General features: G+C 37.8%; 2 protein-coding genes across 3 annotated transcripts; one reads left to right on the forward strand and one right to left on the reverse strand.

Annotated features, from left to right (window-relative positions):
- Positions 1 to 510: 510 nt before the first annotated feature.
- LOC114365183 (patched domain-containing protein 3-like) lies at positions 511 to 3,985 on the reverse strand. The gene has a single exon (XM_028321679.1). It carries the CDS (start codon positions 3,733 to 3,735, stop codon positions 895 to 897), a length of 2,841 nt encoding a protein of 946 aa, XP_028177480.1. The 5' UTR covers positions 3,736 to 3,985; the 3' UTR covers positions 511 to 894.
- A 269-nt stretch (positions 3,986 to 4,254) lies between these two features.
- Positions 4,255 to 20,160, forward strand: Dis3 (exosome complex exonuclease RRP44-like protein Dis3). 2 transcript variants are annotated; one of them, XM_028321684.1, is made up of 16 exons: positions 4,255 to 4,465; positions 4,621 to 4,949; positions 5,451 to 5,647; positions 5,921 to 6,147; positions 6,305 to 6,587; positions 7,130 to 7,300; positions 8,853 to 8,968; positions 9,367 to 9,622; positions 12,370 to 12,494; positions 13,636 to 13,806; positions 15,288 to 15,433; positions 15,992 to 16,052; positions 17,048 to 17,268; positions 18,684 to 18,852; positions 19,251 to 19,391; positions 19,872 to 20,160. In XM_028321684.1, exons 1-16 carry the CDS (start codon positions 4,412 to 4,414, stop codon positions 20,142 to 20,144), a joined length of 2,940 nt encoding a protein of 979 aa, XP_028177485.1. In that variant the 5' UTR covers positions 4,255 to 4,411; the 3' UTR covers positions 20,145 to 20,160. The 2 variants fall into 2 exon arrangements, with proteins under 2 accessions (XP_028177485.1, XP_028177486.1); XM_028321685.1 differs by lacking the exon at positions 15,992 to 16,052 and having other exon boundaries at positions 15,288 to 15,494.
- Positions 20,161 to 20,638: the final 478 nt, after the last annotated feature.

Below are 20,638 nucleotides of genomic sequence, written 5' to 3' on the forward strand. Positions count from 1 at the left end.
AGTATTTGGCCTTAGTCGTACACCCCAAGAGAGTTACGTCCAAAATACAAGCTTTAACCACTAGAATAGGTAGACAACAGTTAGGTAAATTAGAAATATTTAGGTAGGCTATATACCTACGCCTAAGAAAAATAATTCTTCTTATTTTTTAGGTATATTGTAGTAACTAGTAAGTAATCAGTAAATAAATATGACAAAAGAAGTCGTAAAATATATTGCTTTATTTCATACACGAAACTCAGCTCTACCAGCAATAGGTAAGTAGTTAGGTGTAATTAGGTACATATTTCTTAAAAAATCTAAAACATTTAAGACTTAGCTAGCTAGGTACTTGTATAAAAATAAATTAAACATTTTTAACACTAGCCTTCTATACATATACATCTAAACAATTGTATTGCATAAATCACAATAGCCCTTAATTGATTACATTAATTTATCTTATCACTCAGTCCTCGTTTTGAGATTACCTACATAATTTACACAGAAAATTGTCATATCATTTGCTACTATATGCAATTCACAACAGATAGCACAATGATGGCCGAGGAACCCATTTACAAACTTACTACAACAAGGAACATACAGTTTTTCCAATATTATCATCATCATTCATCTCTCCACCTGTAGAAACACAGGCAAGCTCAAATGGAGAACACTTCCCACATTGGCAGACTGGTTTTCATTTGATATGAAGCATCTTAATCACAGTAAAGTTGTAGGTAGGGACTTCATTACATTTTATGTTAATAAGTAACGTCAATATAATTACATATTATTCGACACCATATAAAACGGCGATTTATTAGCTTGGTGATAAGTTTTAACAAACATGCACCATCTGTACACACGTTTTGTACTCGTTATCTGCACCATTAACTTCATTTATCATCATCAGTCTTCAAATATTTGTTTTTCTGTGGGAATTGCTATTTGATGCTTACCGTTAAGCTCCATAGCTTCAGGTTGCTTTTCAGTCTCTTCTTTTTTTCGATACGCATCTGGCCCAATTAACGACAAAACCACCGGTAAAAACATTAAACCGTTAAACAGCCCAAATACTATAACCAAGAAGAATATTTTGAAGAACGATTTAAAGGTATAAGATTGAGACATGCTCAGAATTGACAATGATAGGAATGTCGAGCCACCACCTAACAGAACCGCAGTTCCAATGGACGTAACAGTTTTGAATGCTCTATCCGTCCTAGAGTCTCCCGAAGTAGTTAAGAACGTGTGTCCGATATGGGCAGCGTAATCTACACACAAACCAATTGCTAGCTCAAGCCCGATACAACAAACTATGTCCACAGTCATACCCCATTTCTGCATCCATCCCAAGACATTCACTATTGTAAGCAATACACAAATAAATATCCAAAAGCACATTTGCAAATTAGTTATCAAAATCACTGTACAAATCATAACACACAATAAAGCTAATTCTATATTTCTTTCTACTTCTTCCCCAATGACCTCGTCTGTGACCCAATTGGCGAAAGCTTTAGACCAAGCACTTCGATATTCGTCACCGGTTGTAATAGGTGTCGATTTAACGACATCCTTTGCGTGATTCATAGCAGGAATATATTCTTCAGGACCATGAAACCGTCCGAATTTGAACGACATTGAAGACGCTGTTATGTTCGGCGCAGGACTACCGCATTTTATTGGGGTTGAGAATTTAAAATTCAGCTGAAATCTTCCTCCGATGGGACTAAATAAAAATCTCGTAAGATACGCATTAAACTCATCGTTTGTAACTGTCGTTGTATTTTTTAAATCACGTTCATAGTTTTTAAGGACATAGCCATGAAAAGACTCGACCCAATTGGTTACGTCATCGACGTATGTCTGATTTTTAAGACGTTCTGCGATACTGTACAAGTTTGGGAACTCGTGTTGATAATCCATTTTGCCTAAAAATACCATAGCTGGGTGTCCTTCTTCGGGATAGTAATATTCATGAATATTGAGAAATTCTTTGAAATAAGTATCTTCTGGTATAAACCACTTCGGGTCAAATTTCTGTTCTAAGTGCATAATTGATTCAATACTAAAACCTGTCATAACCAATGTGGCAAGTATGATGATAGTTCTACCTGGCATCGTAAAAACGACTCTTTTATAAAAACTAGCCAAGATTTTTTGGAATATGGTTTTGTCTTCTGCTACGTGAATATCTTTAGAATGCTTGTAACAAAACAAAATACCATTACGGTTTGCTTCCATTCTTTGAATGTCAAGAGTAAAAATTGCTACGTAAAAAGTTACAGAATAACAAAAAATGAAAAACACACCCATAGCGGCATAAATGCAAAATGATTTCAACGACGGCAAAATAGTAATAGCCCCAATTAATAGGGCTACTATGTCTGTAAAAGACGTGATTACGATGGACACACCAGCATGTTGTAACATTAGACCAATCTTAACTGGGAGACTCTTTTTTGTTTCGGCAGGGGATAAATTTCTCCAACAAGCATTCATCACAAACATATCATCTACGCCAAGTCCCATCAAAAGAAAGGGTAGGGACGAATGAACTGGCCCAAATGGTATACCAATAACAGAACACCAACTAACTGCAGTCACGTAAGCCATACCTACACACAATAGTCCGACACTTCCAAGTGTTAATCTGATTTCCAGCCAATTACACCTGGACAGTGCAAACTGTATGTAAATAAACATCAAAATGATGCCTAGAAACAACTTATCTAGTTCGTGAAACATAGCCTCGCCACTAATATCAGCAAAACTCCTACCAGCTTCGTAATAAAGGTGAATATCAGATGTATTATGGGATAAAGAATTCATCAAATCTAAAAATTTGGCTTCCCATAAGCCAAGAGGAACAGAAACCCAGTCTTCAGTACCAACTAGATTACCAACTTCGTTAATATCAATTGCGGACATATTTACATGTGTATACCAAATTAACATTATCGAATTAGCAGAAACTATGTCACCATTTTCGTCTCGTTTGACGCCACCTAACATTTTCGTATAATCAAATGGGTGACCAGTAACTGGATTCTTTTTAACGGAATTTACTTTAGAAACAATGTCGTGCTTTGTTAGATTCATGATTGAATCAGCATTGTTACTCCATAAATCTAAAATATTATACTGAAGACAGTCCATTTGAAACGTATCCAAGAATCCACAATAAAACTCATCACCAATCCATAAAGTCGGGTCGGAGAAGTCACTATCACTGTTAACGTTTCTTGATGAACCATTTTTGTCACTCACTGATTTCACAGATCTACTATTTTCGTTTAAATTGAGGAAATTCACCACTGGAACTTGAAAACACAAATCCTCCAGGGAGTAGCTGTTTTCGATGTATTCGACTTTTAGAGAGTTCACTTTTTGGGTTATGTTGCGTATCTTTGATAAAACTTTTGGCTCCAAAACATTATCTGCGGTGATTATGATTTTCTGTAGACGGAACCCAGTGCCAAAGTTATCTATATACCAATGTGTGTCGCGATAAAAATCTGAATCTGGTGGTACCCATAACTGCATAGGATTTTTTTCTATGTAAAATCGCATCAAGCCGATGCAACTCACGAAGAGGAACAACCATGTGATAATAATTGTTGTCCACGGGCGCCTTGCGATCACGACTCCGAGAGTAAAAAATATACTCTCTACGAAGTGCACAAAAGTTGATGAGATGGCTTCCCATATTTGCTGCGGGGATTTGATTTGCTTTGTTACTGGCATAGTCTGCGACGCATTTATTATTATCCTTTTAAACTCAGTCAAGAGGAACTCAAAAACTCGGCACTCATTCAAAAAGTTAGGTATTTACAAAACATTTTATTACTAATAATATTTATTACTCATTGGAACTTGGCTGTTCAAAGGCAAACTCTTTTTATTTATCATTTTGATTTATAACTTCATTTACGTTTCGATTGATGATGATCACTGGCTAATGAAGACAAAGGACGCACAACCGTCCTCTAGAAAAATTGTGAACTTACTGACCACAGACAAAACTCTGACTGACAGTGACAGTATTAAGGACCATCGACAATCTTTAATAGGAAAAAAAACTAGATTTGTCTATGTTTTTACATTTTATACGTAATTAAAAAATGTTTATAATTAAATATAATTTTAATTACTTTACTTCTTTTTATGAATGTTGATATTCATAAGTATGATTTTGTAATGTAGGGATGTTACCACAGTGTTATCACTGTGGTTTTCACGTGTTGTTTTAACCTGTGGTGGTTTACTGTCAAACGTGTCAAACTGTCGATTTGTTTGACACTTGTGAAATTAAGGTTAGAAATTGGATTTCATTCAAATTCTTACTTATATCAAATCTACAAAATAACGTGGAAGTATTACAAAATAATTCATGTGAAATTATTTTCAATTCTTTGTGAAAATGTGGACTACTAAAACATTTCTAACCAAAACTAAACGCGGCAACATCTTAAAGGTGAGGTTATGTTTACCTACAAACATTTTGTATTTATCATTTATTTCATTTATATGTGTTTATTCTTTGAGTAAAATATGCTTTAGTCAACCTAATGCTACGGCATTATTAGTTAAAATATTTGCTCATATTGAACAGTGCTGATACTCTTACAGATTGTTAGGGAGCATTACCTCCGTGATGATTTGCTTTGTGGCTCAGCTGCGTGTAATGTTTGCCCGCACAAAGACGATGAGTATGTGTTGGAGTCCAACCCTGAGTCCATTTGTGCCTTATTTGACTATCCTCACTATTTAGTACTGGATACTAATGTGGTTCTACACCAAATGGATATCCTAGAAGAGGATGCGCTCTCGAACGTGATAATACTGCAGACAGTGCTTGAAGAGGTCAAGCACCAGAATACGGCAATCTTCCAAAGGCTCTTGGAAGTAATTGGCAACAAAAAGAGGAAGTTTTATTCCTTTGTGAATGAGCATCACAAGTAAGTCAATCTTTATAACATTGTTGTAACTAAATTTTCTTATTTGCAAATAACATTGATAATACAATGAGGGCTATCGTTTTTATACTTAACAGTGGGCACCCCTGGCGATTGACAGGACCTTACTCTACAGTGGCGCCATCTTGACGAGTGCAAATGCGATAGTCCTCCTACCACTTTCGCGCTCACCAGTTGGTGCCACTGTCTTTGCTACTAGCAAGTGACAGGAGCTTACTCTACAGTGGCGCTAACTGGTGAGCGCTAAAACGATAGCCCTCATTGACCTTTAGTTAGATAACATCTTAAACTTTTTTAAAAAAATTGTTTTAAATTTTAAATTTAAACAAAATAAAGTTCACATTATTCAAATTCACTGTTGATATTGTAGAGATACATACATAGAGCGAGGAACATCTTAAACTTTTTTAAAAAAATTGTTTTAAATTTTAAATTTAAACAAAATAAAGTTCACATTATTCAAATTCACTGTTGATATTGTAGAGATACATACATAGAGCGAGGCCCAGGTGAAAAACAAAACGACAGGAATGACCGGGCAATCCGTAAAGCGTCCAGTTGGTACGCCTCACACTTGTCAGCTAACAATGTTGGGGGCAATTTTCCCAAGATTGTGTTGCTAACAGATGATGAATCAAATAGAAAAATTGCACAAGAGGAGGGGATTGTTTGTTGTTCTGGTTGGTATTAATTCCCTTTTCCTATTCAATCAAATCATGGTTTACTTACCTCATGATGATTTAGATTTCCATATTGTCAATTAAATTCAATCCAGTACATAGTTTTTCATCTTAAAAACAAATATAGAAAATGTTCATACGGAAAACTATGTCTCAATAGTCTTATAATCATGAATAGTGTAGAATTATAATGTAGTCAAATGTTTCAACTGAAGTAATATATTTTTATTATTTATGACTCTTTGTTTAGTATTTTATTAACTCACATTTCAGTAAAAGATTACATAGAAAATGTCAATGGCTTTGTGGGACTAGTGGATAAACTCTCCAAGAATGTAATACCAGAGAGTTGCTCCAAAGATGCCTTGTACCCTGCTCACTTGACACCGACCCAAATACACACTGGTATCCGTAACGGGAAACTGTATCAAGGAACGTTCCACGCTTCCCGTGACAATTTCCTTGAAGGTACTGTTACTGTCAACGGTTTTGAAAAACCTGTAAGTATGGAATTATACTACTTGTAGAATTATAATTTTATTCTTTATTAAATTTTCCACCAAGATTTGGCTCTTGTATAAAAGGTAGCCCTTATGAGGCTCTTTAAATGTCTTCTTATCTTTTGATTAAAATAATAATGACACTTTTAATTTCAAGATTCTACTGCAAGGTCATATTGGAATTAACAGAGCAGTTGATGGTGACCTGGTGGCTGTTGAAATATTCCCTGAAGAAGAATGGCGCAAACCCAGTGACATAGTCTTGGAAGACAAAGCTGATGACCCTGGGGACTTACTGGAGGAAGAAACTGTACTTTTGAAAACTGCTAAGCCAGTTGATAACAGTAAGGATGAGATCACTCCCACTGGAAAAGTGGTGGGCATTATAAGGAGGAAATGGAGACAGTATTGTGGTATTTTGATGCCTAGTAAATTCCCAGGTTAGTATTTACAGAAGTGTTATCATTTAAGCCTTTATCAGGCATAACAAGTCCAAATTTTTCATTGATTTTGGACCTGAAGACAAGAGAATGAAGTTCAAAATATGGTGGGAACTATATTCCCACCTGTTGCATACTTTGTTTTTTATTTTATTTTGAACAACAAGCAAATCTTGTTGCGTTTTGATCTTCATTAAAGAGTTGTTTTCTTTACATTTATTAGCCTGTCTGTTGTCACTGTCCCTAGCTAATCTACTGATCTACATAACTTAGTAATGGTGGCAGAATCATGCCCGTTTTTACCATTAATCCCTAATTTTTAAGTAACCCCTATGGTAACACATAACAGGAATTTTGTTTTCAAAGGGGTCACTTAAAAAATAGGGATTGATGGTGAAAACGAGCATTAGTCAATCATTAGCCTCAAAAAACTAGCGGGAAGCAATATTTTTATAGTCCTACTATTTCTGATGATAATAAGATAAATATTGTTTTTTTTGACTGCTGTGTAGACCTCATGATGATAATTTATTGCTTTTCAGGGGCAACTCGCCACCTCTTCACACCAGCTGAGAAGCGGATCCCAAGAGTGCGAATCGAAACGCGCCAGAGCGACATCCTCGCGTCGCAACGCATACTGGTCGCGCTGGACTCCTGGCCACGGAACAGTCGGTACCCGTTGGGGCATTTCGTTAGAGCCCTTGGGCCGATTGGTAAGTGTACTGTAAAGTAGAGATGAAACGGATATCCGGTAACTATCCGGTAGGCCGGATATCCGGCCGGATACCGGATATTAAAAAACTACGACAATTTCCTATAATAAAATGAAACACATTAATCTTTGAAGTAAATATCAATAAAATGCCATAAAATAATGACATTTACAAAAAGCCATATTAAGGATTTTTATAAATACATTTTTATTTATTTGCCTTTCAAAAAACTAATTTCTTGTTCTGGGCTATTCACTCTAATGACGAATACATAAATAGTAAATATCTGTTAGTGTCGAAATATTGCCAATTAAAATAGGCGATCTTTTTTTACTGATGGTCTGATGTCATGAGTCAGATTACGCAGCAAGTAAACTAATTTAATTTTCGCCCTCTAGACAAGTTGCAAAATCTTATATTCTCTTCGGATTCAGACGGATTCGATTTTCGAAAAGTGTGACTTATCTAGTCTACTAGACCCACTGATTGCGTTCGAAGCACCTGTGCGATGTTAAACTCGTCACGACATGCAACGAGACTATGGGCCAACTATCCGGCCGCCGGATATCTGGCTATCCGGATATCCGGTATCCGGTATCCGGCCAAACAACTATCCGTTTCATATTATCTCTACTGTAAAGATTCACTGTATGTTTATTATGTTAATAGCTAATGTCAACCCACGGTCAACGTCAAATAGTTCGTGACGCCCAAAGTGGCCAAAATTGTGATGACAACCTTATTCCAGTAATAAACTTTGACGCTGACTGTACATGGATGTTGATCTATCACAGAATGATGTCCTACTGTCGGTAATACATTGGCAGAGTCTTAATCTGTTCTGAAACATCTTATACCGAAATTTTCATATTTTTCGTAAGAAAAGCAATGCATTGATGCACACATGCATTCTCTCCTCTCCTTTTTCCAAACGATTTTCTTTTACGATAAAAGGAAGCCATGTAAGCCATGTCCTTCTTCAAGATCTAACATTATTAAATTTCATCAGACCTTTGAAGCATTGGATGAGTAAACGGGACTATTCCCACCTCTCGTTCCCACCACTGCAACTCCTGTGTAGCCAGGATCTACAGCTTGACCGCCACAAAAACCCAACCAATGAAGGTCAAGTTTGTCCCGGGGGAAAGTTAAACTGTCATTGGACCCGCAACGAAATTAATCAGAAGAACATAGGAGGAGTTCGAAATTAAGGTTCGACTTCCCTCCATTGCAAAGCGGATGACAGGTGACAAACAAAGGTTTAAAACCTTTAAGAAAAAGATTATGCACCACGGACAATAAATTAAATTAAGGGGGCCTATCTTATGAGCAATTAGCAACTACCTGCCAATAATATTTTTCACAAAATCGCTTAAAAGCACGGAAATTTTTCCTTGTCGCGACAAGATCGGTGTAATAAATTGCGGAAACAGATGTATGTTGTATTGAATTAAGCATTATATCACGTTCATGTTTCCAAAGATCACACTCCCACAAGATATGATGGCATGGATAAGTATTGTATGAGTAGTGAGTATGTTGTACTTTTCAGGTGACAAAGATGCAGAGAACGAAGTGATTCTCCTGGAGCATGACGTGCCTCACGCGAGGTTCAGCGAAGCCGTGCTCAACTGTCTGCCGCCCAACGACTGGACTATCCCTGAAGAGGTAATTAGACGTTACACTGGAAATATTTCTAAAGGGATGTAACACTATAATCCGGGCTTTTTCAAGGCGAGAGTTAATAGGAACTTTTAGGGCAGATATGTTCCAACCTAAACGTCAGGTGCTATTGCGGTCAAATACCTGCTTTGTTCTGCATAAAAAAACTTACAAATTGAATATTAATTTAAACACAATAGAATAGAATATAAATAAAGTACCTAAAATTGATTTGTCTCAAAATGTGCCTGTCTAACTGGTCACTGTTTCGTAAGAAATTTTAAATTGATTTATTCCATAGCGCTAGGTACAAGTCTTTCCAAAAAATTCCTTGCTGCAGCCAACTAAGTATGATATTGAACTTTTTTTGAAATATTCCGTTATTAAACTAATTTTCTTTGTAGGAAATAAAAAAACGCGTCGACCTCCGCTCCATTTGCATCTGCTCTGTGGACCCGCCCGGCTGTACGGATATCGATGACGCCTTGCACGCGCGGCCCGTAGCGGGCAAGACCGCCGACGGTCTGTCCAAGTACGAGGTCGGCGTCCATATTGCTGACGTCACGTACTTCGTCAGGCCTGAGACGGCGTTAGATAAGGAGGCTGCCTCGAGGTCTACTACAGTGTATTTAGTTGACAGAAGGATTGACATGGTTCCAGGTATGTTTTTGTTCAAACTTTGCCTACAAGCCTTTGTTTATATGATGCGTCTAGCGTAAGTAAACGTCAGGAATTTTACAAAGCGTATTATACATAGTTCCAAAATACTAAACTGTCCTATCCGTGACATTGACAGCGGGGCGCCACCGTCAATACCGGATCGCTGGTTCCGATTTTTGCCATGTTGGAAATCATATAGTTGAACGATGGTAGCGCCCTCCTGTCATTGAGTTTGGTGGGACAGTTCAGCGTGGGTCATCTATAGTCAGCGTCAAATATCACCAAAGTGACCAAAAAGTTGATAACACAAGCGTATATTGAAGGGTCATTTGGAAGAACAACCAATGTCAGTTTTGGTTTTTTGGTAGAGACAAAAAACTTTTTTCGGTTACATAGCTGTATAAAGATTTATGTATAGCTTAACTAATATTATCTCTTGACTAAGACACTTCTACAAAAAACTATGATTTACAGTTGATACTAAACTGAGAAAAACTTAGTTATTTAATTTTTAGTGTTAAGAGTCGCATCTCAAACTTAGAGCCTTAGGCAGTTCGATTTTTTCAAGTTATTTATAATTTTCAAATGAGTAAAACTTGTATTACAGAATTACAGGTGAAATAGCTACTATGTAGAAATAAATGTCATTTATGATGTGTCACACTACACAAAATATAATCAATTTACTTATTTAGTAACCTCACTATTATTTAAACTGGTAAACACCTCTATATTGCTTTGTAATGAATATTGCAGAAAGTTAAACATAGAGGTACTCTTGACATGACCTCTGAACTAATAGGCCCATTGTTTTTCTTGGTATGGAAATACAGTTGTTAAGAAACCGAAGGCATTGTGTTTAATAATCAATTAATATTCATGATTGTTCACTGTGATGAACAGTAAATAAAATTATCTTATTTTGCACAATACTTTTTTGTTATTATGGTCACATTTTTCCGCCGTCGCGTTGTCACGTGCGCCAATTTTCTTGCTTCGTCATAATCTCTACTAATATTATAAATGCGAAAGTAACTGTGTCTGTCTGTTATGCTTACACGCTTAAACCATTGAACCGATTTTGATAAAAAATATAGAGACAGTTTGAGTCCCAGGATAGGACATAGGAAAGATTTTATCCCGATTTTTTAAACAAGGACGCACACGATAATTTTCTTCTGTGACATACAAAATATCTCGCGCGCGGGCAAAGCCGTGCGTAAAAGCTAGTTTTGAATATGATACATAATAACATGACTTGAAATGTATTTCCATACAAACAATGGAGAAACAGCGTTTTGACAGCTCATCAAAAGTTTGTATCTGTCAATTGACTGATAGTGTCGGATTTCCCAAATAAAACTCATAAAACTCATGTATTTATGCAAATAAGCTTTTAAAAAGCACTTTTACACATCCCAGTATTAACCCTACCAAAATACAGGGTGACTGGAACTGAACCCGCCATAGCTAATACGCGTATAGAGGAGGTCATTTGCTAATTATTGAACCTTAATTTCTATGACTAAAGTTTTATAGTTTAGGAGATATGACAATTTTTATACTTGTTTCAGATTTTCCCGAAATTTGACCTAAAAACTGCTTAAATTTTTTTTCTCGCATGATTTTAACCGATTTTTTTATTTGACACTAATATCGAATAAACCTTTAGTCAAATAAAATAAATTTCAGATCTAGATTATGATTCAATAACTAGTTACGAGCCGCCAAAGTTCAACAAAAGTACAAACCACGATAAAAAATTCAAATTCGATTTCGATTTAAGAAAAAACTAATGGTGATAATGGATTGCCAATGATCTTAAAAATATCTCTACCTTCTCTTCTTTCCAATGACATATCACACGTAGTAATTAGATATTGAAATTTATTAAAAATTCAAAGTTTATGGAAGAAAATGGAGTAATTTACGAAAATTATCCATACAAAGTTTCTTCAAACAACTCATATTTTCTGCTATACTCCTTTTCATAACTATTTTCGTGTTTTTTTTTAAAATGAATTTAAAAATAATAATCACATTATAAAGAAAAAAAAATTAAAAAAAAAAAAATCAACTTTGTATGGATAATTTTTGTATTATTACTCCATTTTCTTCCATAAACTTTGAATTTTTGATAAATTTCAATATCCAATTACAACGTGTGATATATCATTGGAAAGAAGAGAAGCTGGAGATATTTTTAAGATTATTGGCAATCCATTATCACCATTAATTTTTGTTTCAATCGAATTCGAAGTAGAATTTTTTATCGTGGTTTGTACTTTTGTTAGACTTTGGCGGCTCGTAACTAGCTATTCAATCATTTTCTGGATCAGAAATTTATTTTATTTGAATAAAGACATATTCGATGTTAATATCAAATAAAAAAAACTGTTGAAATCACGCGAGAAAAAAAAATTGAAGCAGTTTTTAGGTCAAATTTCGGAAAAATCTGAAAAAAGTATAAAAATTGACATATCTCCTAAACTATAAAACTTTAGCCATAGAAAGTAAAGTTCAATAATTAGCAAATGACCTCCTCTATACGCCTATTAGCTATGGCGGGTTCAGTTCCAGTCACCCTGTATAATGCGATTTTTTATTTTATTTATTTAAGGCAACAAACAATCATGTATAGTAACAAGTTTTACATAAATACTGAGTTTAAGAGAGACCAAATAGTGCCTGTAATTGTACTTGAGATTAGATCATCTGTTGACACTAAAATGTCATTTTATTTTCAGATCTGCTAAGTTCTAACCTCTGCTCCCTGCGCGGCGGTGAAGAGAGGTTGGCCTTCTCTTGCGTTTGGGAGATCGACGAAAACGCCAACGTGCTCTCTACCAAGTTCCACAAGAGTGTTATAAAGGTAACCGAAAATAAGAATAATTATAGCCTGACCAGGAACATAAAAACCCTCGCCATGTTGCGGAAAACTAATGGTACTAATTTCTTTTAATGGCAACAGTAACTGAAAACTTCATTGAAATGTCACCTTGCATGTCAGTCTATTGCTGTCAAAGTGTAAACAAACTTTATTTTAAATGTGCGCAATTGATTTTTTGAATTAAATTGCTAAAATCTTTTAATAGTCGTGAAAGAAAAGTGGTTCACAATGTGTTAAAGTATTTGTCGAAGAGAAATACTAAAGGTTCGGACAATATTTTCATTGAATAATGTTTCCGACAAAGGTTGTCAAATTGACTGACATGTTTATCGTATAGTACAGTCCACTATGAAAATTAGCTGTGGTTTGTTTTAACTACCTATTTTAAAGTTTTTTGTCACTTTCTAAGTGTTGAATTTTATGGAATTGAGAAAGAAGTACCGAGTTTGAAGCGTTCATGAGCAGACATTGCAGTTGAATATTCAAGTTCTGAATTTGATTATTGATGTATAATAAAATAAATCCTACTAGCTCGATTGATGGTTTCATTTAATTTATTTAAACCAGGTTACTTATAATAATTTTTTTTCGTTTATTTATGAAAATATCAAATTAGCCCGTAATCCTGAATCCTGATACATAAAGTTAGCCTATTAATTTAATACAGGTACGACTGTACCCAGTGTTGCACTATCAAATGCAATTGACGCGCCTCTATGCCAGGGTTTTTATGTTCCTGGTCAGGCTATAACTAGAAATATCAAAATTGACATAAAATTGACATGGCATTTAGACGTCGTTCCATTTTAGACTCTGAATGAACGGTGCGCTAAATAAAGAATAGCTGGAAATAACTACTTTCACAGAAAACGTAGGAGTCCGAACTTACTGTATTTTTTTGCAAACCTGTCACAATGTGCATATGTTACATACAAATTACCTGCCATTGTGTATTGCTAAAGATTGTTTTCTCAAGATAAAAATCTACTCTGCTCTATTCGAATAACGCATTCACAAATTCACAATGGATCTCTACATCCTACCTAATTTCTAAGTTTATACAATACATTTTTCAGTAATTGTGTGTCAAAATGTTTGCAAATAAACAATTTTTTTAATCCAGTCTGCAGCAGCGATGACGTATGAAGAAGCGCAGATAGCGATAGATGACAGCGCTCGACAGGACAACATTGCGAGCTCGCTGCGAGTATTGAACGCATTAGCGAAGAAACTAAAGCGAAAACGTCTCGACAACGGGGCGCTGTTGCTCGCCTCGCCCGAGATTCGGTTCCAGGTTTGTGACTTTGACCACAGAATAATAATAAGTACTACGTACAGAAGTTTTACTTCGCGAAGGTATTTAAAAAAATGTATGCTCAATGTCATTAACAATATGGTGTAATTTAGCTTGTCTCAAGAGTCAAGCAAGATTGTCAGAAGTTTTGTTGACAAAAGTCAATGATCGGTACTGCGCCGAAGCTATAGGGCTGACTTCGGTAAAATGATGTGACGTGAGGTGCCAATCTGCAGAAAATGGCGGAGGAAATACCTACATGATTTAGCATGAATTATCATAAATAATATTAACTACTTATTTACCTCTCAGTGTCTTCAGGCAACTTAAAAAAGTACATTCTGTGTTTTTATTATTATTTAGGCAGTTAAATACTGCACAGTATTTAGTACACCATTTTCTTTTCTTTATTTTTTTCCATCATACACAAGAATACGCGTGCGTGAGTCAATGCTCGCTCGTATGTGAGGCCTTGTCGAATAGTACTATAGTAGGGGGCAATCGTGCGTGTTTTGTTTTCGATGTAAACTCGCGGAGATGAACAGGCCTGCTTTGACATAATATATTTGTAGAATCTTTTTTAACTGTGTGCTAGAGAATATTACTCCACTGATCATCCTGTAATTTCAAATATTTTTTTTATGGTCTTCGAATCGGAAATAGGTGCTGCAAATTCAATTCCATGTTTCATGGTTGCCAAAGCCAAACCTACTGAATCGTTAACACTTAAGGACTCGCTAATGGGTCTAACGGACCCAGTTCTTCAATATTTGTGTAATAACTTTTAAAGTTTGACGTTTGCGATGTTGTCGCTCTTAGTACCTTTCCACGACATTGTAGCACAGCCAATAGCGGTCATAATCGTCAAATAGCCCACTGCATGTGATTGCTACAGACGAAAAATGTGTTTTTGAGTCCACTGGACCCGGTAAACAATGTGAATTTTTTAATGTTCTATGCAAATTTCTCATTAATTGTTAATTGGTATAAGTAGGCAAATCATAGTAGTTTACGAAAATAAATAAGGTATTTTTTTAAATAATTAATTACAAAAATTTTCAAAAATAACCTTCATTTTGCCAAAAAACCTTAAATTTTTTAAATTAGTTGTTATTTTAGAAAAAGACAATAAATATGACTATTTGGTTTATTATTTTGTCTTTGTTTATATCATATTATCCTTCTTATAAAGTAGTTTTCACTTTTATTAAGAGTTTTTGAAAAATACATAGGATTTTATATACTGGGTCCAGCGCACCCGGTAGCGAGTATGAATGTTACAAATTAAGGCGCGAGTCCTCAAGTGTTAATGTATGACGTCAAAATTTTTGTGTTCGTGCGCGATGTAATAGCTTTATTACAGTGAAAGCAAGGGGACCTTGTGTAAATTCTACGCTTTTGACCCTTAACTTATTGAGTATTGAGAAACCCGAAACTTATTGAGTATTGAGCATAAATGAGTATAAAATATCTTTTCACAGGTGGACTCCGAAACCCACGACCCGATAGAAGTGCAAGCGAAGAAGATAGTGGACACAAACTCCATGGTCGAAGAGTTCATGTTGTTAGCCAACGTCAGCGTGGCCGAGAAACTCGCGGCGGAGTTTCCACAGTGCGCGCTACTGAGGCGCCACCCCGCGCCGCCGCCCGCCAACTTCACCGCCTTCCTCAAGGCGGCCGCGCAGCAGGTGAGACGCGACAGTGACGCTAAGGCTGGGTACTCGCCTGCCATGTAGCACGTAACGTAAAGCCTGGTCCGTGAGCACGTAGAATTTTGTCCAATGACCCCAAGCTACCCATCCTTATCGCTCGCGCGTAATTATATTGCTGTCGCGACTGTGCGACGGGCGCTCGCAGTGAGTGTGCGAGCGCGACAGCAACATAATTACGCGCGAGCGATAGGGATGGGTAGCGTGGGGTCATTGGCCGGGATTCTACGTGCTCACGGACCAGGCTTTAGCATGTAACGTAACCAACCTTCAAGTAAGTACCAGAGTAAATACAAATGAGTAGGTCATCTTCATAGAAACGCACGGGCGCGGTTTGTAAGTGAGCGCGCCAACATGTATGCGGCGCGCACGCACACACTGACACTACGTATATTAGCGCGCTCACATACAAACCGCGCTCGGTGCGTTTCTACGTAGATGACCTACTCATTTGTATTTACTCTGGCGCTACTGAGGCGCCACCCCGCGCCGCCGCCCGCCAACTTCACCGCCTTCCTCAAGGCGGCCGCGCAGCAGGTGAGACGCGACTGTGGACGCTATATCAACGGCGCAGGGCTCATGTTACTGTGACGTCGGTAGCGAGGCGGCCGCGCAGCAGGTGAGACGCGACTGTGGACGCTATATCAACGGCGCAGGGCTCATGTTGCCGTGACATCGGTAGCGAGAGCTCGCGGCAGGTCCCGCAGGGCGCGCTACTGAGGCGCCTTCCTCAAGGCGGCCGCGCAGCAGGTGAGACGCGACAGTGACGCGAAGGCAGGGTAGCACGTAACGTAGCATGTGACGTAAAACCAACCTTCAAGTAAGTGTGCGCTACTGAGGCGCCTTCCTCAAGGCGGCCGCGCAGCAGGTGAGACGCGACAGTGACGCGAAGGCAGGGTAGCACGTAACGTAGCATGTAACGTAAAACCAACCTTCAAGTAAGTACGCGCTACTGAGGCGCCTTTCTCAAGGCGGCCGCGCAGCAGGTGAGCACGCGACTGTGGACCCTATATCAATGGCGCAGGGTTCATGTTGCCGTGACATCGGTAGCGAGAGCTCGCGGCCCTGTTGAAGACGACTAGACATCAAAGTTATGGGTGAGATGTAAGATAAAAGATTTGAGTTAAAATATTTTAAAATTTGGAAAACCTAACAGCAGGTTGGAAAAAATAACGTTTTTTTATTTTAATAAAAAAATCAGATATTGATTTTAAATTAGTGATTTTTATTTAAAAAATCATGCAATAAAAATCGTGATTTAAATCAACTTGATTGAAATCATGTAACCCTGCCTAACAGAAGTTTTTGAGTTTATGTAGCAGGATTAAAGCGATATCCAGCTATGGCAGCTGGTTTCCTTATACAGCCTTTATGACAGTCCACCACAACCACACATAAAGTTCAGTCGCCTTCGTGAATTGTAACAACTAATCGTAAAGGCTGCAGGCGAAATAATCTTTTGCCCTCCGATAAGATTGGGTCTAACCTAGCCTTCTTTAAATTATTTAATACTTACCATTTTACCTCCACAGGGCTTCGAAATAGACGTATCCACCAACAAGTCCTTCTCCGCGTCCCTCGACAAAGCGCAAGTGCCGGGCCGGCCATTCTTCAACACGCTCCTGCGCATCATGGCGACCCGTTGCATGCAGCAAGCAGTGTATTTCTCAAGCGGGACGCGCGCTCACGATGAGTTCTACCACTACGGGCTGGCCTGTCCCATCTATACGCACTTTACATCACCTATCAGACGGTCAGTGGTGCATAAGATTTTAAACTTTCGCGTTCCATTTCGACTTAAATAGAAAGACACGGGTCTTAACGCGACATTTGTTAATGAGTTACGTAAAGCTTAGTGTAGGCGCACACTGGGCGACACGTGACAGCGACAGCTCGGCGACTTGACGCCTATTCTTGACAATTTCATCCCAACTAATATTATAAATGCGAAAGTAACTCTGTCTGTCTGTCTGTCTGTCTGTCTGTCTGTTACGCTTTCCCGCTTAAACCTCGCAACAGATTTTGATGAAATTTGGCATAGAGATAGTTTGAGTCCCGGGAAAGAACATAGGATAGTTTTTATCCCGGTTTTTGAAACAGGGACGCGCGCGATAAAGTTTTTCTGTGACAGACAAAATTCCACGCGGGCGAAGCCGCGGGCGGAAAGCTAGTATTATTATATTAACTTCTCGTCGAGATTCCGCGTCTCTGTCGTCAAGTCGTGAAGCTTTGAACAAAACATTCTTCAACACACTCCTGCGCATCATGGCGACACGCTGCATGCAGCAAGCGGTGTACTTCTCAAGCGGGACGCGCGCTCACGACGAGTTCTACCACTACGGGCTGGCCTGTCCCATCTATACGCACTTTACATCACCTATCAGACGGTCAGTGGTGCATAAAGCCATGTATTCATTAGGCAACATTTGTTGATAAACTGTTTATGACTAGTGTGAAAAAAGTTTACCACAAACACAGGTTTCTGAAACTTGGCCGTCCACACTTGCTCTCCACTCATAGCGGGGAGCACGTCAACATGTATCATAAACAATGTTTCATCACCTATGTTTATGGACTGTTTATAAACTGTTTACAGAGATGATGAAACATTGTTTCTGAACAGTTTATAAACAGTTTTTATCAAAAAATATTGCCTAATGAATACATGGCTTAAGATTTTAAACTTTCGCGTTCCATTTCGACTTAAATAGAAAGACACGGGTCTTAACGCGATATTTTTTAATGAGTTACATTATGTACTCACGTTCGTGGTGCACTTTGAATGGAGATGGATGGAGAGAGTCGTTAATTATTTCTAATATTGTAACAATTTCACACAAAATATATGAAGTTTTCAATCGCAGTCTGTCGTCGCGTCTAGTCTATCGCCTAATGTGCGCCTATACTTAGTAAAAATCACAAGTAATTAATATTTTTTTCATACAAACTTTGTCAGTTTATAACTTCTATAACCCATTGATTACGACATTGAGCTTTCTTTATGGTATAATGTGCATTATAATGATAATACTGACACCCATTTAGTCCCAATCGATTCTGGGTTTCGGTCCATACATAATGGTTATTGAAGAATTTGGCATCCCATTTCAATTTCTTCTCCATGACTTGTCTTTAAAATTTAATTTTAAACATAAATACTTTTTACAGTTATGCTGACGTCATCGTGCATCGGCTACTCGCGGCCTGCATAGGGGAAGACATGACACATGCGTCACTACTTGACACTAAGCATGCGGACTCAATATGCGACAACCTTAACTACCGCCATAGACAAGCTCAGTACGCTGGCAGAGCGTCTGTAGCATTGAACACACACGTAAGTCGACCTTATTGTTGGGTGTTAAGTGTCATTTTAGTTTTTGATAGACATAATTCATTCATCTCAAGCAAAATCAACATTATTGACACGGACAAGTTTTGTTCAGTAAAATAAATCATGTTTTATCGTGGTGGCTTACGATTTAAACATCATTAATAAGTCTAAATATTGTATAATTTTTAATATCACCTGACTTTTTTCGTTAAAAGTTAAGGTTGCCGCGTGTCTCGTTATGTCAGACGAAGTCACTCAAAGTTGTTCGACTTTACGTGACGTCTAGTTAATTTTACTTAAAATTTTCGGGGCACATTTGTACATATTCTCTAATATTTTACGTCATAATAATTATTTTTCTTTCTTAAATGGTATTCATAGTATTTATTTCGCATCCTCAGATCCTGTTCAAGAACCGCGTGGAGATTGAAGCGGCTGTAGTATTATCAGTCAAGCGGAACGCGCTGCAAGTCCTTATACCCAAGTACGGGTTAGAGGGACCGCTATACCTGCCCGCTGATAGGTTCACATACAACGAGGAGGTAAGTTTGTTCAATTTACACCATAGGTATGCGAATATCTTACGAAAATTGGGAGAAATAAGGTGAATAGTCTTTATATGGTATGAATGTTGTGCACAGCAAGGGGTCATAAAGCAAACATCACATGGAGTTGATACCTAATTGTTTGCACCTTATGTCACCATGGGTATAAGTTGCTATTAATTCCTTAATTGGACTATCATATTTGCGGTCGCTGGTTGGCGCTACTGGCGAGTGATAGGACCATACAACAGATGCGCCAACTGGGAGAACAAACATAATCTACTACGACCACATTTTTTACTCGCACTTTTTATGTCCCATCCAAACATGGAATTATATCATTTGTCCAGGATATAGCTTTAGATCCGGACTATAATTATAGCACTTATTGCAACTGCAGAAGGTGTCACAGTGTTCAGATACCGTTGTCTGTAGCCATAGTCTACTAGGTACAAATTAACCTACTTATTTTTCCAGGAACACTTCCAAATCTGCGATGGAATCATTCTAAAAACCTTCGACGAGCTAACGGTGCGACTCAGTTTAGACAGCACAAACTTACAACACAGAAAACTGGTTTTCCAACTAGTCGAGCCACATATCCCAGGCTTCAGCTACGTGCCAGAACAAGCTATGGACGTGGAAACGATAGAAGTGAAAACGGAAACGAAAAGTAGTGAAGAGAAAGTGGAAACGAAAAAGAGAAAGGACGCGAAAGACTCTAAAGTTAAGAAGAAGGCTAAGAAGTAATAAATAAGTTGGTATATTTCTTTCTTTTATTTAGACGCCTGTAGTATCGTAGATTTAGTTGTAGTATGCATGGCAGTAGCATACGTATAATCTGGTCTGTGAGCACGTAGAATTTTGTCCAATGACCCCAAGCTACCCATCCTTATCGCTCGCGCGTAATTATGTTGCTGTCGCGCTCGCACACTCACTGCGGGCGCCCGTCGCACAGTCGCGACAGCAATATTATTACGCACGAGCGATAAGGATGGGTAGCTTGGGGTCATTGGACAAAATTCTACGTGCTCACAGACCAGGCTTTATGTACAGTCAGCGTCAAATACTTCGTGATACTTAAAGTGGCCGAAAAGTAGAAAAACGTATTGCGAACTTATTGGCTAATTTGGGAGTCACGAACTATTTGACGCCGCACTGACTGTACATGATGACAGAAAATGTATAACAGTTGAGCTGCAAAAATAGCTCGTGTTGTCCTTGAATTAGGACGATTTTAAACT

This window comes from Ostrinia furnacalis, unplaced genomic scaffold (assembly GCF_004193835.3).
Source record: "Ostrinia furnacalis isolate ACB-3 unplaced genomic scaffold, ASM419383v2 OfSCF7560, whole genome shotgun sequence".
Taxonomy (NCBI): Eukaryota; Metazoa; Arthropoda; class Insecta; order Lepidoptera; family Crambidae; genus Ostrinia; species Ostrinia furnacalis.

What these genes read in the sequence shown, in the direction of transcription:
- Dis3 (XM_028321685.1), top strand. Translation starts at nt 4,412, where the DNA reads ATGTGGACTACTAAAACATTTCTAACCAAAACTAAACGCGGCAACATC. An exon ending in TTTGTGAATGAGCATCACAA is followed by an intron (nt 4,950 to 5,450) that starts GTAAGTCAATCT and finishes TTGATATTGTAG; the next exon opens with AGATACATACATAGAGCGAG. An exon ending in GATGCCTAGTAAATTCCCAG is followed by an intron (nt 6,588 to 7,129) that starts GTTAGTATTTAC and finishes ATTGCTTTTCAG; the next exon opens with GGGCAACTCGCCACCTCTTC.
- LOC114365183 (XM_028321679.1), bottom strand. Translation starts at nt 3,735, where the DNA reads ATGCCAGTAACAAAGCAAATCAAATCCCCGCAGCAAATATGGGAAGCC.